This window comes from Ananas comosus, linkage group 16 (genome assembly GCF_001540865.1).
Source record: "Ananas comosus cultivar F153 linkage group 16, ASM154086v1, whole genome shotgun sequence".
In the NCBI taxonomy this organism is placed as follows: domain Eukaryota; kingdom Viridiplantae; phylum Streptophyta; class Magnoliopsida; order Poales; family Bromeliaceae; genus Ananas; species Ananas comosus.
In genome coordinates this window covers 10,594,900-10,607,872 of record NC_033636.1, presented here as the reverse complement: position 1 = coordinate 10,607,872, position 12,973 = coordinate 10,594,900, and the positions used below count along the sequence as shown (strand labels likewise).

Here is a 12,973-nt window from a genome sequence, read left to right as displayed (position 1 = left end):
GTGTCTCTCCTCCCTCCTCCCTACTCCCTACTCCCCACTCCCTCCTACCGCTCTCCTCCGCTCACGCTCTTCACGACTCATTCCTCCATCGACTCAAACTATATAAAACCCTAACCCCTCCTCCTCCTCCTCCTCCTCTCTACCAAACCCTAAACCCTAATCGCGTAATCCGCATCAAAAGGAGGAGAAGAAGAAGATAAGGGACGATGGAGTGCCTCACCGGGGGGAGCTCCGCCACCGCCGCCGTCGCCGCCGCCGCCGCCGCCGCAGCCGCTGCGATGTCGCCGTCGCTCGGAGGGTGGAGGTGTAGGCGGAGGAGAGCGGCGGATGTGGCGGAGGCGGCGGTGGGAGGGTTCCGGCTCTATTACGAGAGGCGGCGCTCGTTGGAGCTTCTCCGGTCGCTCCGGGCCGCGGCGGCGGGGGGAGGAGGGAGAGAGAGCTGCGTCGCGGCGGAGATGGCGGCGGCGAGGGAGGCGGCGGTGGGGGTGGAGGGGTTCGCCGACGAGGAGGATTATGTCAAGGCGGGGGGGAGTGAGATGTTCTATGTCAAAATGCAGGAGAGGAAGCCGATGGGGAAGCAGAGCAAGATCGGAAACAAGGTGCTGTATCGTTCCCCTTCTTTGATGTAATAGGCATTGTAGAGGAATCCGTTTCTTACTGTTTTTTATGCTTATTTTGTGCACTTGTTGCTTGTTTAGTGAGTTCCTTATTGGTAATTTGTGTTCTATTTGTACTTCTTTCCTGCTCTCATTGTGAAATGTGGAGATTATGCCCTAATTTCTAACTCTGTATGAAGCTTAATTAGATAGAAATGTGCAGTATATATTAGATTTCGTTCATTATTTGTGTCTCATTGGTCATTACTTCAAACAAGTTTCTCTTCTTCTTCTTCTTCTTCTTCTTCTTCTTCTTCTTCTTTGTGTGGAAAAGACACTTCAAAAAAGTTGTACTTATGATATCTTTTACTGAGTGGTTGTTCAAATTGCCACTCTCATTAGTCATTACTTCAAAAATGTTACTACTCGAAGAAGTTGAACAGTCATTTGTATCCTTTTTCTTTATTCTTTTTGTCAAATATTCCTGTGTCCCTTAAAGCCTTATGGGTCACAAAGTGTCATAAAAATTTCCCTCCTTTCTGGACATTGGATATGTGAGGCAGTAGAATTAACCTTCAAAACTGCTCTGCAATTTATTTGAGCATTTCAAGTGTTCAAAAATTTATGAGCCTTAATGTTTTGCTGATAAATTGTGCAGTTGCGACCTATAGCTGGCGGGGATTCAGTGCTTGATCTGATTGTAATAGGTTGTGGCCCTGCTGGTCTTTCACTGGCAGCAGAATCGGCTGGGAGGGGACTAACTGTTGGTCTTATTGGACCAGATCTTCCTTTTACGAATAATTATGGTGTATGGGAAGATGAATTCAAAGGTAATAATACAAGCACCATTGGTGTCCAGATAATCATATATCTTGCTTATTTATCCTATGTTTTCATTTTTCTTGCAAGAATAGCTAGGCTTTTCTTAGGCTGAATTTTGAAAGTTTACACTACAACTTGTACCAATTTTTTTTGTTTTCCCTAATGCCGGTAAATTTCTCATTAATTGAGAGGCAGACTTTGTTTGATTCATTATTTCAATTTTTATTGGAGTTAACGAACCGTATTCTTTTAGATCTTGGACTTGAGAGCTGTATTGAGCATGTCTGGCGGGATACTATTCTATACCTTGATAGTGATGATCCAATAGTAATTGGTCGTGCGTATGGAAGAGTTGACCGCGATTTGTTACACGACGAATTGCTAAGAAGGTAGGGATTATCTTGAAATGACATCAAAGTGGCACCTTGTTTTTGTATTAAAAAAATTTAGTTTATACGGTCATGTTTTCAATATTTCAGGTGCTATGAATCTGGTGTCACATACCTTAATTCAAAAGTGGAAAAGATCATTGAAGCAAGTGATGGGTGCAGCCTAGTTTTATGCGAAGCAGACTGTATGATTCTCTGCAGGTAGTGCAGAATTATACGAATAATAGCATTGTAATCATAACTATCTAACTGCTGCCTGTACAGGCTTGCCATTGTTGCATCTGGAGCGGCCTCTGGGAAGCTTCTCCAGTATGAGCTAGGGCCTCGTGTTTCTATACAGACAGCATATGGGGTGGAAGTTGAGGTAGGAAACATTTTTGTTTAATATTTCAGTGATTTCTATAGCCTTCTGGGCTCAAAATTTTGAATAGTTCCTGAAGATTTTTTTTTTTATTTTCCATCCCTAGTTGGAATATTTTTACTTAATTCTAAATCTAAAATAATCTCTTAATGTGATAACAGATTACAGCATCATATACTGTTTTTCATTGAGAAAGTAAAGGGCACTTTATGCTTGCTTTAGCTGTATATTCTTTCAGAATGGTTTTTAATTTTCAGGTGGAAAACAATCCATATGATCCCAGCTTAATGGTTTTCATGGACTACAGAGACTTTGTGAAAGACAAAAAGCCATGCCCTGAAGCTGAATACCCTACATTTCTTTATGCCATGTCCATGTCACCTACAAGAGTTTTCTTTGAGGTTCATATTCAACTTAATTAATGTTCTTTCTAAAACCTTTTTTATTTATAATTCATTTAGTGACTTGTTATCTGTTATAGGAAACATGCCTTGCTTCGAAAGATGCTATGCCCTTTGAGCTTCTCAAGAAGAAACTAATGTCTCGTTTAGAAGCCATGGGTGTTCGAATATTAAAAGTGTATGAAGAGGTATGCTATTAGTATATTTATTTCTCTTTTCAATATCTAGCCTCTCCAACCTGAGTAATTTAGCTATCAATTAGAATAGATGTGAGAATGAAAAAAGAGAATATTGAATTTGTTTCATCTTTCTCTTTTGTTATATTTTCCTTAGATTGGTATTAGTACTTTAAACATTCTGCAAGATTTGAACTGTTTGATTTGTTTCAAAGGAATGGTCCTATATTCCAGTTGGTGGATCCTTGCCAAACACAGACCAGAAAAATCTTGCATTTGGTGCTGCAGCCAGCTTTGTGCATCCAGCTACTGGTAGGGTGAATTCGTTAATCATTTTCAAACTTTATTTTCTTAAAACTGCTTAACAAAAACCGTTCATATTAAATAGGATATTCGGTCGTGCGGTCGTTGTCTGAAGCTCCAAAGTATGCATCAGTGATAGCTAGTATTTTGAAGAAAGGTACCTACTCAAGATCAGGTTTGCCAGGTGGAAGTACTCATAATCCCTCAGTTCTAGGTATGAAAATGCTCCTATTTATTTGCAAATGCCCAATTTATTTATTGTTATGTACTTTTAACTTTTTCCATGATGATTTTTCCTCAATCGAAGCGCTACTTGAACAGAAGATACTTTCAAGCAAAAACATGATATCCTTTCATTAGAAGGAGAAAAGAAAGTAAGAAAACTATACGTATGAACAAGTAGGTGTAGATTAAATAATGTCATTGCAAAGACTTAGTATAGTTACTAGTGACCGGAGTGAACCGAAAAACTATGCAAATGATCCATACCATGTCAGAGAAACCCTCTTAGAGATTTTGAACATGAAATTGTGGTAGAACCTAGGTTACCTAAAACGCAGATCGATATGGTTCTCAGAATGAAAACAGGATTGCAGAATGCGACTAACTCTAAAACATGGTACGATGGGGGTAGTCTTCATTGACATGCTTCTATAGGAATGGAAAACATTTACTTGAAACACAACATGAATTAATGAAAATAATTGATACAGACCCACATATGTACATACACATACATACTATACTAATATACATAAATATGTGTAGATATTGCTCTCGATATGATTCTGGTGTAGAGTAAACAGGTTAGCATGGGACTGCTTATTTGGTCGTTCCAATTCATTAGTGATCCATGAATTGGATTGCATGTTCCAGTTCAAAATTTGTAGGGTGTTTTACGAATAGGGTAACCATGGGTAGAACCCTGGTAGTTTTCTATTGTAGTTAATATACAACTTATGTACATTGTCAAAGTAACCCTGGTAGTTTTCTATTGTAGTTAATATACAACTTATGTACATTCTCAAAGTAACTATACCACTTTGATAGTCTAGTTGATGTTGCTATCTTAGTTTTGCTATCATTCTGGTTTTCAGCATGGAGGACACTGTGGCCTCAAGAAAGGAAGCGCCAAAGGTCATTCTTTCTCTTTGGGTTGGCGTTGATACTGCAGTTGGATATTGAAGGCATAAGAACTTTCTTCCAAACCTTTTTCCGCTTACCTAACTGGTAATTTGCTAATACTGCTCAGAGCTTTTCAATGCAATATAGTATGGTCTATGTAAAGGTAGAAACTAAAATTCAGAGTGCGCAAAAATGATATTCATTTGTCATCTTGACATTTTACTTCTAGAATCCATCTCTTGAATATACTCTTCCAGGTCGCAATCATGTATGACTAGCAAAAAAATTTTTGTATGCAAATTCACTGTTTATATAATTCCTCAAATCCTAGTTAGAAATTTGGTCCATGACATTTGACCTCAGTTTCATTTAAATAATCAAAGTTCTAATTCTGACAATTTAGTCTTTGAAGTTTGTCTTTCATAAAAGTGAAGTCCTCAACTAATCTGAAAAGGCACTAAATGCATGACTGTTAAGAGTCTGCTGGTGAGAGCGGTTTTTTGAGGTTATGCTGGCGTAATTTCTTTTTCTTTCTGAAGCGATAGCTAACTGAAGGCTTTTATTGTGATACAGGAGAAATTTCAGGGGCTAGATTTCAAAATTGAAATACCAGAGAACGTTGAAATTGTGATCAAACTTTACGGATTAAATTTGTTGCTATCCAATTATATATATATAGAGAGAGAGAGAGAGTCCGGCTACAATGTTATCGATAGTACTAAGCACTTGGATGAATTTGTGTATATATATATATATATATATATATATATATATATAGAGTTGAGCTAGAATACTATCGATAGCAAACGGGCTCCTTTACCATCCATTTTTTTCGATGATGGAGCCTCCAAATCGACGATCGGCACGTTGAACATGATCTATATCACTTGAAGTGTTTAGAATCAAATTTCAAATCTTTTCGACATCATTTGCTTAATGATCAAAGAGTTTCAAAATTTATAATTTTAATGGTCGATATGAGGCATTTTCTCGTTTAACGGTGAAAGATATCCAAATCAATTGAATTTTTGTTAGAAAATTCTTTAAACTATTTAAAACAAGATCTATACTTTTGATCTTCATTACAAGACTCCTATCATCATTATTTTGAGAATATTCATTTTCAGCCGTTCATTTTTGTGTCAACTCGATGGATAAGAGAACAATATTGAAAATGTATGAAATTTGATTTCTAAATACTTCAAATGGTATAGATCATGTTCAACGGTGCCGATTGTCGATTTGAAGGCTCCATCATCGAAAACAAATGGGTGGCAATGGAGCCCGTTTGCTACCGATAGCATTCCAGCTCAACTCTATATATATGTATATATATATCTTTGCATCGTTTTTGTTGCAATCTATTGGTTCACATTTATTGACATTATTTATTTGACATTCTTGCAGGATGTGGCAGGGTTTCCTCGGCTCCACACTCTCGTCGGTAGATCTCATATGGTTTGCTTTCTACATGTTTGCTCTCGCACCGAATAGCATGAGAATGTGCCTCATCAGACATCTCCTTTCTGATCCAACTGGCGCCCTTATGATGAAGACATACCTTGCCCTGTAAAATCTACTTTCACTTCTTCAGTTCTCTTTTAGAAAGAAGGTTTCTCACCAATTTGTTCAAGTTTTTTTTTCCCCTGTATAATTGTATATATTTTAGAGGAACTTCATTCTGGTAAGCTTTATAATCAAACATCATCTTTCGCGATAATAATGGCTTCTGGCTAGAGAAGCTTATCCAAGCATGGAGATGAATCCCTTTGCTTCATTCGATATAGTTTTTCCTTGAAATGTATGTTTTGTGAATGTAATTATTCTTTTTCCTGAACAATCGCTCTTATCTGCAAAACATTGATCCTCCTGTTTGGTTGGAATCGGTGCACGAACATAATGATTGGCTTGAGTTGGACAAATGGGGAAACAGTATTCTTTTGTTTTTCCAAAATTCGTGAATCCTTAATATTATACCAGACATATTTGTAGAAGGTCATGTACGAGCGATTCTCAAGTAATGTTAGATGACCATCTTCAACTTCTCTTGTAAAACGATAGCCCCTGTCCCTTTCGCATAACATGATACATGCAAAAAAAGGGAAAAAAAAAGGGTTCCCAAATGGCTGTGGGTGTCATTTTACAGTTGGAATCCGATACAGAGAATTACGTGCATCAATGGAAAAAAAAAAAATTAAGATCCACTGACAGGTCATTTTTATTTTCCCTTTTCTCTCTATCCGGAGGCACTTTGTCATTGTTCTTCCCAATCCAAGGTTTCCCACAAGAGCTCCAAACAATGAAACAGTATTGCTCCACATTAAATGTTTCCCTCAGAATCACCTGGTAAGAAAACACGCCATTTAACATGTGACTTCATGAGGCTGGAGCGAGGATAGTGACACAGTAAAACCTTCCAAGTGAAAAATTTCAGCACTAGTTTCATTCACCCGATGAATTTAGCTACATAAAAGGCCTCACGAGAAGAAAATTTTTTCTTAAAAAAAAATCTAAAAAAAAGATAAAAGAAGAGTAATAAAAAGGTTAAAACGCTTAAAGCGTCAAATCAAAAACTCAAAAGAATGGGGATATCACCTAGCTCGATAGAACTCAGTTCATCCTGTTGCCAGTTTCCTAACATGTTGGGCAATAAAAGTAGCGTTAGTTGATAGAGTTTTAAAAATAACATTATTTCTTTCGCGTCAGATCGTCCATCATGTTGCCGCCAATGTTTATGTCTTCAGGGCGTCACCCCCTCTTCGTAATCTCTCCCAAACTGTAATGACGTCCTCAATCAGAGAAAAAGGAAGGAGCTCTTCGAGGTTGGAGATAAATAGAATTTATTAACAACACATCCGACCAACAGGTGATCTACATTCTCCGGAGTGGTGCCGCACGATATACACCAGGAGTTCTCTGACCATCCCTTTTTAAAAAGATTGTCCACAATAGTAGTCTCTCTTTTAGGGCTAACCAGAGAAAAAATTTAAGTTTAGCCGGAATTTTGAGTCTCCAAATGACGGGCGTCACAGCATCACTGACACCCTCACTCCTCATTAACGAATACATGGATTTGACCGTGAACCTATCTCCTGAATTCCATAGCCAGCAGATAACATCAAGTTGATTTTGAGCCCCTAGATAAACAAGTATTAATGCATGTGGCACTAATGGGCCAGCCTAATATTAAATCCACAAACATACATAAACAATTATTAATGCATGTGGCACTAATGGGCCAGCCCTAATAACTATAGTTATTCTAGAAATAAAGTATGGTCCCTGGTTACGCTAACGGGCCAGGCCCAGTATTGGCCTAAACTTGGCCCTGTATAGAGGCCTAATCGTCAGATAAAAGAGTGGACGGCTTTGATTCCATCAATCTTTTTTCTCCAATCTTATAGCAGAGCCTACTCAGTACCACGCCCGCACTCCGTGTCTTTCATGCGGTCCATAGACCATAGTCCATAGACTCCATACGCCTCGTGTCCTCTGCGAGAGTCGAGTCGCTGCTTTGGGAGTCGTTGGGGTTCTCGTAGATCTCACTCCATCTTCGTCTCCGATCTCGCGAACCATTTCACATGGAGATCGCGAAGAGGAATCTGTCACCACCCTTGGTAGGTGTAGGAGGAGGAAGAGGAGTTGAAGAAGACGACGACGCCATGGGGGCTTCCGGGCTCCTCCCCCTCGCCGGCGCTTCGAACCAACCCTACGTCTCCGAGCTCCTCTCCTTCTCCATCGAGCGCCTCCACAAGGTAAACCGATCCCATCCCTGTCTCCCCAATCTCTCTCCTCGCATCGTTCGATCCCTCGTCTTCTATATGGAATCGCAATAGATCTCTCTTCATCGGACCGCAGGAGCCGGAGCTTCTCCGCGTGGATGCCGAGCGGATCAGGCGACAGATGCAAGAGGTGGCTGTGGAGAACTACGGCGCGTTCATCGCCGCCTCCGAATCCCTCTCCTTCATTAGGAATCAGCTCGAGGATTTCGACAAGCATTTGGAGTCTCTGGTACGCTTTCTATGGATCTGTTTTTGTATTTGAGTTCAAATTGTTTGGAACTTTGATTTGGGAGATCTCCGCAAACTGCTGGATCGGAGTTGCCTTTTTGGAGAACTTCGGCTACTAAAATTTCTAATTAATTGTTAATAGGAAGTGATTTGGGAGAAAAGGTGTTGCTGCACCAAGTTTTTAATTAGAAATAGAAAAAAACCCGAAATTGTCGACTATGCCTATTCATGAAATTAAATTCCTGTATACGATAGTAGCTTGTTCCTCCCGACGCTTCTCAATCTTGTGACATGTGATATCTTATCTGCCGAGGGTGTAACCATTATTTTGGTATACTACTATCTCTTAAGCACGATCAAACATTTTTTAGTGGAATTAAGGCTGTATTTTAATTTCTTTAATCAGATGTTGACCGCATTACTACCTTCTTAATGTAGATAGAGGAGATTCCAAATCTTACATCTGGTTGCTCCGAGTTTCTCGAATCTGCACAGCAGATTTTGGAGGAACGGAAGCTTAATCAGACGCTACTGGCCAATCACACGACCTTGCTCGACCTGCTTGAAATTCCCCAATTGATGGACACGTATGTGCGCTTTTCGTAGCATTGTATATTGCTTAGAACTTGTAAATTGTTTATATTCTTTATGCTTTAGTGACTGTTCTTCTCATGATTGTGCTGTAAAGATGCCTGAAGGATTTTGTTGGCATATTTGCATATTGGAGTTTTGATTACTCTTATTTATTACTTCTGAGTTCTGACTGAGAACTTAGTTGGCGATAGTAACGATAGTTGTTCTTAACTTTGCTTGGATGCACTCTTTAGCCTGTTCATGTATATTAGGATAATGAAGACTTTTAGATCTCTAGTGCTCAGTTTGCTTGTACAATATTTGTTTTAGATCTGCTATCGAGTCTCGGGAAAATTTTACCTTGACATCTATTATTTCTACTTGCAGATGTATACGCAATGGCAATTATGATGAGGCCCTTGACTTGGAAGCTTTTGTTAGCAAATTGTCAAAATTACATTCTGAGTAAGCCCTTCTTTGTGATATTTAGGCTAGGTTTCCATTTGCTTGAATTGCACAAAAAAATTTAGAGAAAAACATTTGTGGCCATAGCTATAGATTCCATCATGATTGCTAGCATTTGTTATGTGGAATCAAGGTTACCTGTCATTCAGGCATTAGCTGCAGACGTGAGGAAGACCACACAGTCTATGCTCTCACATCTTCTTCAGAAGCTTCGATCTAACATCCAGGTAAAACTGATGTTGATTTTGTTTATTTATTTATTTTGGTTCTTTTCTTTGTTGTGTTTGTTTTTTTCGGTGGGGTGTGGGGGTTAGGATGCGCTGGGGGTGGGTGGGTGGGGAGATATGAGTTGGAGTTGCTAACTGTACTGCATTGTTTCTATCCTGTTGCCTGTAACATTTACCTACTGTTGGATTACTGTGAAACTACTTTCTTGTAAAATGATGCTTGTACATGTAAGATTACTGTTTGTTGTATAAACATGATTGAATTTGTCGTTATCTGGTGGTGTACAGTTGCCTGAATGTCTTCGTATTGTTGCACATTTGCGGCGTATAGGAGTTTTCAATGAATCTGAATTGCGTTTGCAGGTATCGCCCAGTTTGTTTTAGTTAACTTCTTATTGAAACACCATATATTTTGGAAACTTTCTTTAGAAGGCTGCTTTACATCTAAACTACTGCTTTACTTAAATAAAGCTGCTTAGGGAAACGGAAAGAATGATATTGCAGTATAATTTTTCTAACCATCTAGTTCAACATCTAGTTCTTGAGGTGCAGAGAAGCATGGCTATCTGGGATCCTTGATGACTTGGACCAGAGGAACGTTTATGACTATCTGAAAGGAATGGTGAACTGCCACAGGATGCATCTATTTGATGTTGTTAATCAATACCGAGCCATATTTAACAATGATAAGTCTGGAAGTGAGGAGAACTACGATGGTGGACTTCTTTTCAGTTGGGCTATGCATCAAATCAGCAATCATCTAAGTACTCTTGAAGCCATGCTCCCAAAAATTACTGAAGGTGGATCGCTTTCCAATATCCTCGATCAGTGCATGGTGAGGATTTACCTATTGCTTTTCAGGGTATTTGGATATATACATCTTAATATAGGCGAAATTATGCCCTGCAGAGTTGCTATTTTGTGCATGCCCTGGAAATGGTATTTGTTGGTATTCGTGCCTCTCATGGTTTTATATATTGAAATATTTCTTAAGAGAAATATATGGAAATGTTTCTTCAGAGTTCGGAGAAACCATGGTAGGGGCACGCAGGCAAATACAATCCTTTCAGGGATGTTTGTGCAATATTGCATATTTGCAAGGTGATTTCTTTTGTTGCAGATGTTTTTTGAGAGCTTGCTGCTTCAGGTTGGAAGAGGCTTACTCATTCTAGTTACCTTTTTTCGCCCTGTTTCTACAGTATTGTGCAATGGGTCTTGGCTTGGTCGGATTGGACTTCCGAGGCTTGCTTCCACCACTTTTTGAAAAGTAAATTACTATCTTTTGATTTATATTAAATAGCATGTTACTTGGCCATATTCTTCTTTATCTGTTTGTTGTTCATCAAATAGCATGTTATAATTAGTTAAAATAGCTAATCCAATTGATATTATCTCCTAATTTACAGTGCAGTTTTTAACTTATTCTCGAAGAATATGAGTACAGCGGTTGAGAATTTTCAGGTTTGTCTTTCCTAGAGTTCCACCCAATTTCTTAATGTTCATCATAGAATTGCTGACGTAATCAGGAGGAATAAAAAAATAAATACTACCAAATTTTTAATAATTTTACTCATCAATTTGGTGTATATTAGGTTATCTTAGATTCACATCGGTGGGTTCCCATGCCGTCCGTTGGCTTTGCTACAAATGGAGTCATTGATGAGTCCCAGGATGATGTTAGCCCACCTTCTGTTCTAATGGAGCATCCACCTCTTGCGGTGTTTGTTAATGGTAACTTCTATATTTTCTGTCAGTTGATGCTGGTAATAATTAAGCCTAATTACAGTTTTCTGTCATGGCTTATGCACTCGTTGGATAGCATATTTTAATTTTTTGTCAACAGATATAGAAGAAACGGGGTGAATCTTGAATAATATGATATAACCCACTGGCTTTTTCTTTCCTTATCTTGGGATTTAGTTTTAAGTCATGACTTTGTATTACAAACCACAATCAGCAAACATTTTATTTCACCGTCTCATTTTAATACAGGTTTTTCAGTAGCTATGAACGAGCTAAGGCCCTGTGCTCCTGTGAGCTTGAAGCACATCCTCGCTCAGGAGGTCGTCAAGGGACTACAGGCTGTTTCTGACTCTCTTGTTCAATACAATGCTATGCGAATGTTGCGTGGAAACGAGTCCACTCTTTTCCTCTCACTTTGTCAGGCATTTATTGAGGTTAGCCATAGCTTTTCCTCCCCTGAATTTTAGTTTCTCGTTTTTTATTATGGATTCTTTGTTTTGCATACTTCTTAAATATGTGAAATGGAATCCCCGGTAAAGTTGGTATTAGCCTATGTGGCCCTGCAAATCGTGTCTCGTCGCAGTCATGCCCCCAGGGTGTACATGCAAACAATCATTTTTGCATAAATAGTCTGGCTAGGGCATGCACACAAATAAGCGAAGTTTTCATGGGCACTCATGGAAAACTAATGGAAAATACCAACTTACGCTGATATTTATGCAATATATCATCTTTTTTAGGCTCCAATATGTAGAAAACAAGATGCTCTAAAACAGATCATGATGAGATTCTATTTGAAACTTTTAGGTTGCCTTTCCTTACTGTGCAACTTGTTTTGGTCGCTGTTACCCCAACGGAGCAACCTTAATCATAGAATCCAGAAGTTTGTTCAACGGTGTCGGTCGATTAATAACAATACCTCCTGCAAGAACCAACAGTTCGGTAGACAATGTTGAAGAAAAGCAACAATTTGTAGATAATGGGGGCAATACATCAATTGCTGATAATGGGCCTTTGGCTGATGAACAAAAAGTAGAGGTGGCAGATACTGCTCAAACAGACACAACACTCTCACGAACGGAAACAGAAAGCAGTACGTGATGTTGTCCTGTTGATTCGATTGTCAAGCCTGGAAAGTTTTGTTATCAATGAGGATTTCTTTGCGCGATAGGTTTTCAAACAGATATATCTTCTTATGGGATCAGTTATTAGCAAGATTTTGAGTTTCACAGAGATCACCTTCATAGCTGATCCGAGCCGCGTCGGTTGGACCTGTTGCACTATCCTTGCTGTATGTTATTGAGTAGAAGCTTCAGTTTTTTCTCAAGCATACTTTTAGCATTTCTAGAAAACTCTATTTTTTGTTGTCTGGTGTTAATTTGTACTCTCTGAACGGTACAGTAAATGAAAACTCAAAATATTTGTATTCTTTTAGGAGGAAATTCAAAATGTTTGTAGAGAGCTTGTGTTTCTGATATTTTGATTGTCAATGCAAATAATTCCTTGTGTTTCTGATTTTCTTGCATTCCTTTTTTTTTTCTTTTTCTTTTTTTTTTTTCTCTTTCCTTTCTGAAGTTGGGAGATGAAGATAGAACCACAAGAGTCAAAATTGATAGAGATGCTAAGGACTAAACTTACCTGCTGCATATACTCCTTGGTTGTTCATTACTTGTGGTGCACTCTATATTATTAGTACCTCTAGGATGGCGTATTGCTCTTCAATCATGATGCAGTGAATTGGGCAATATCTACTAATTGCCGCTGAAATCAAAAGAATTATCT

At 38.7% G+C, this 12,973-nt stretch overlaps 2 protein-coding genes across 2 annotated transcripts; both read left to right on the top strand.

Annotated features, from left to right (window-relative positions):
* Positions 1 to 6,031, top strand: LOC109722204 (lycopene epsilon cyclase, chloroplastic). Its single transcript, XM_020250148.1, has 11 exons — positions 1 to 599; positions 1,255 to 1,426; positions 1,672 to 1,807; positions 1,898 to 2,008; positions 2,072 to 2,171; positions 2,426 to 2,569; positions 2,650 to 2,757; positions 2,961 to 3,057; positions 3,134 to 3,262; positions 4,146 to 4,278; positions 5,581 to 6,031. Exons 1-11 carry the CDS (start codon positions 207 to 209, stop codon positions 5,744 to 5,746), a joined length of 1,689 nt encoding a protein of 562 aa, XP_020105737.1. The 5' UTR covers positions 1 to 206; the 3' UTR covers positions 5,747 to 6,031.
* LOC109722202 (conserved oligomeric Golgi complex subunit 8) lies at positions 7,633 to 12,703 on the top strand. The gene is made up of 12 exons (XM_020250139.1): positions 7,633 to 7,928; positions 8,032 to 8,184; positions 8,622 to 8,770; positions 9,144 to 9,221; positions 9,355 to 9,448; positions 9,737 to 9,811; positions 9,987 to 10,283; positions 10,648 to 10,715; positions 10,855 to 10,909; positions 11,041 to 11,179; positions 11,441 to 11,625; positions 11,999 to 12,703. Exons 1-12 carry the CDS (start codon positions 7,755 to 7,757, stop codon positions 12,290 to 12,292), a joined length of 1,761 nt encoding a protein of 586 aa, XP_020105728.1. The 5' UTR covers positions 7,633 to 7,754; the 3' UTR covers positions 12,293 to 12,703.